At 43.6% G+C, this 3,476-nt stretch overlaps 1 protein-coding gene and 1 pseudogene across 1 annotated transcript in view; one reads left to right on the top strand and one right to left on the bottom strand.

Annotated features, from left to right (window-relative positions):
* LOC103513629 (putative inorganic phosphate cotransporter) overlaps nucleotides 1-3,476 on the bottom strand; it is a 54,711-nt gene that overhangs the window by 7,201 nt on the left and 44,034 nt on the right. Inside the window, exon 6 of the mRNA XM_026826779.1 lies at nucleotides 728-860. Coding sequence (XP_026682580.1) covers nucleotides 728-860 — 133 coding nt within the window. The remainder of the gene's footprint in view (nucleotides 1-727; nucleotides 861-3,476) is intronic.
* LOC113469234 lies at nucleotides 367-483 on the top strand (annotated as a pseudogene).

Below are 3,476 nucleotides of genomic sequence, written 5' to 3' on the forward strand. Positions count from 1 at the left end.
GCGCCATTAACTCCGAGGCCGATGGGGAGAATGCCGACGGTGAGATAGGGGTCGCAGCCGGTATAGGAGGCCGCGACCAGGCACACGGCCGGCCCGTACTGGCCTGCAGAGGAGACGGGAGAATAGTCAGACACAGAATGTAGTGACAGAATAGACAGTGATGGAAATGATGGAATATTGTTTATTTTATTGTAACATGACTTAACTTACAGACTAGTTTCACCCTTTAAGTCATGTTACAATAAAATAAACCTATCAACCAAAACCCGTGAAGAGTTATTTTCATATTTAGATATTTAAAATGAACCTTCACAAAGTTACTGAGTCTACCATCAAGATGGAATATTGTTCAAAAACTGATTCAACATCAGCGGCGATAGCACGTTGAATGCACCAGTTCCCCACGGATCACTGAAGTTAAGCAACGTTGCGCGTAATTAGTACCTGGATGGTGACCATGGAGGGAATCGTGTGCTGCTGGGTTCCCGGCTCCACTCAGGCTGGGTGAGGTTAAATTAAGGAGGCGGGTAGTTTTTTGCAGAATGGAGGGTAAAACCTTCGTCCCTAAAAACCTCAGCAGTCATACAGTTACTTTGTGAGCACTATGTCCAGAGTTAGATTCCCGCCTTGGGCGAACTTAATCATATAAACAGATAAGATTCGTTCTCGGAACGGCTGGCCTTATCAGTTATACAGTGAGGCAAATCCTGAATAAAGTCCTTCTTACCAACAGCGTTGATGATCTTTCGCGTGGAGGTGTGTGAAAACTTCTCGGATGTGATCATGGAGTCTGCGATGAAACTGGCGAACATGCTGAAGATCCACATGGCCAAGTATGGGAGAGCTGATAGAGTGCCGTTCTGAAAAGATAAAGATTATTATTAGTAAAATAATTATTATTTTCAAAGAGGTTTGATAGAGGGCACTGTAGCTGTTAAGGTCTTATCGTCCCGAAATCGAAGAGAGAAGGAAGACAGGATAGGAGAAAGCCAGGCGTTCCGAGAACGAGCGTTATCCGTTCAGGATAAAATCCGTCCAGGGCGGGAATCGAATCCGGGGCCTGGCGCTTACAAGGCAGACGCGCTACCAATCAAGTTAACTAGGCTGGCAAATAAGATTAAATTGTGACACGAAGAACAGCTGTTGTTGGTGTTGGTGTTGTAGCGGTGTAGCTGCACCAAGGGGGGTTGATGGTCCCTAGCCAGGATTAGTTGTTCCGCCCCGATTGGTATTGGTGATTAGGGCCATCGGCTGTAATAAACGCCCTATGTCACTGCGACCTGGTTAGATCTGCCCGTCCCGAACAGCAGTCAACCATCATGAGGTGCTTGCTTTGAAGCCTGAGAAACCGTTTGTAACTTCCAGCTAGCCAGGCTGGTTAGGGTTTGACTGCTCTGATGCTGATCCCTATTTTATAGTCCAACAACAAGACACTGGTTCGCTCCCTGTTTAAGGTCCCCCAGCCAGAAAAGAAAAGCATTTGTTACGAGCATTTATGCTTAACACAATTAAATTGTGTTAAGCAAATTTAAATTCCTTAGCCCCCTAAACCTTAAACCCTAGTGAACGCAACTTAGGTAAGAAGTAAGCTAGTAAGAAGACCTTCTAATGTGCGTTGTTGTTTCGTGATTTCTAACTTGTTGTTTGGGATGCTGTGCTCAGTGTTCCATTTCCTGTGTTGTTGTTTCGAGATTTCTAACTTGTTGTTTGGGATGCTGTGCTCAGTGTTCCGTTTCCTACGTCTATGTGTTCGAATGTAATAATGTAAAGCTTGGTACACAGTCTACAACATGTCGATTTTCCTCTTGGTTGAGAGATCAAGTTGAAAAGGGAGAAGAAAACGAAATATAATAATAATAATAATGTGGCGCTCACAACAACACTCAACACAAGTAAAAATCTTACATAGAAAACGCAGGTTCTCGTTTCTCCACAATTTCCATCTCTGAAGATAATAATAGTGCTTATTTATACTGCTCGCATAGGACTGAAAAGTCCCTTTACTCCAGCAGTAGGCTACTACTATTATTGAATAGTGCTTATTTATACTGCTCGCATAGGACTGAAAAGTCCCTTTACTCCAGCAGTAGGCTACTACTATTATTGTGGTCAAATTCTCAAATTATATTGAGGATAAAATTCCATACCTCAGCTGGGATTGAACCCACGCCCTCCTGTTTACCAGGAAAAGAAGAGAATTAAGTAAATTTTGGGAGAGAGAAATTTTGGGAGTCGGGAAAGTACCAGCGCAGAGGTCGATAATAAAATAAGACTCTTCTAGTAGAGATTATATACCGAAAAACAGTAAGAGAGAAAAAGGGTCTACTTACCCCAGAGGAGTTGGACGAGTACGAGCCCCCACACTCGTCATCTGGCACCGTGGGGTCCTTGGGGAGGGCTGTCTGGTTGACCATGGCCACGATAGCCACGGACATGTTCACTCGCATAACATAGGCGTTGGCCATCCCTAGGAACAACATCAGAGTGACGATGTGACGCGCACCGATCCATGCTGCGGACAGAAGAACAGAATGGGTTAACCTGGTTATCCCGGACAGAAGAACAGAATGGGTTAACCAGGGGCGGCTATTCAGGTGAAGGGAGTGAAGGGGTCCTTCACCTGATTCTAGGCGTAAAAACATCTATAATAATTAATTTAATGACTCAAATAATGAAAAAAAGTATAATAATAATATTGTAAAGTGTACCTAGCTATTCTAATAGCACGGAGGTTGCGAGTATCTTAATATTAATAAATACATGCAGCGCATTCTATTAGAAATGTAAAGAAGTACTTGGAACCCGGTTAACCTGGTTATCCCGGACAGAAGAACAGAATGGGTTAACCTAGTTTTATCCAGTGCACAATACACCTCTCAGACAGATCAAAAAAGATTAAATTAGGTCCGATTAATGCCGATAGTAATGAGTAATCATTTCAGATTCCCTTTTGGTCCGCCAAATCCTGTCCGTCGGATCACGTTGGTCCGACAAACGGGCGTCCATCTAATGCAGGGGTTCCCAACCCTTTTCAGCTGGCGCCCCCCTGGAAATAAATAAACATCTCACGCCCCCCCCCCCCCCCCACCCAAACTAAAATGAAGCGTCAGAAATAAAGCATCAGGTTGTGTCCACACACTCCACACTAAGGCTGTGTTCACACATAGTCCACACCGTCGATCGACGAGATAAAACTATGTTGTAGAGGCAGTGTGGAGTGTGGACGCGTCAGTCGACATCGGTCGATCGACGGTGTCGTCTATGTGTGGACGCAGATTTAGGTAATTAAAAATAGAAAGTAATAATGTAGTTCGTTACAGTAGGTAAATGGGGACAGGTAGGGGAAATTTTTCTGTTCATAAAGGACAGGAGTGGGTCTTTTTTTTATTAAAAGGGCATAAGGGGAAGGGTTCTGTGTCATTTTTTTTTTTTTTTTTTTTTTTTTATAATTTTCACGGTTCAACCCTTTTTAACAA

Source organism: Diaphorina citri, unplaced genomic scaffold (genome assembly GCF_000475195.1).
Source record: "Diaphorina citri unplaced genomic scaffold, Diaci psyllid genome assembly version 1.1 scaffold997, whole genome shotgun sequence".
Taxonomy (NCBI): domain Eukaryota; kingdom Metazoa; phylum Arthropoda; class Insecta; order Hemiptera; family Psyllidae; genus Diaphorina; species Diaphorina citri.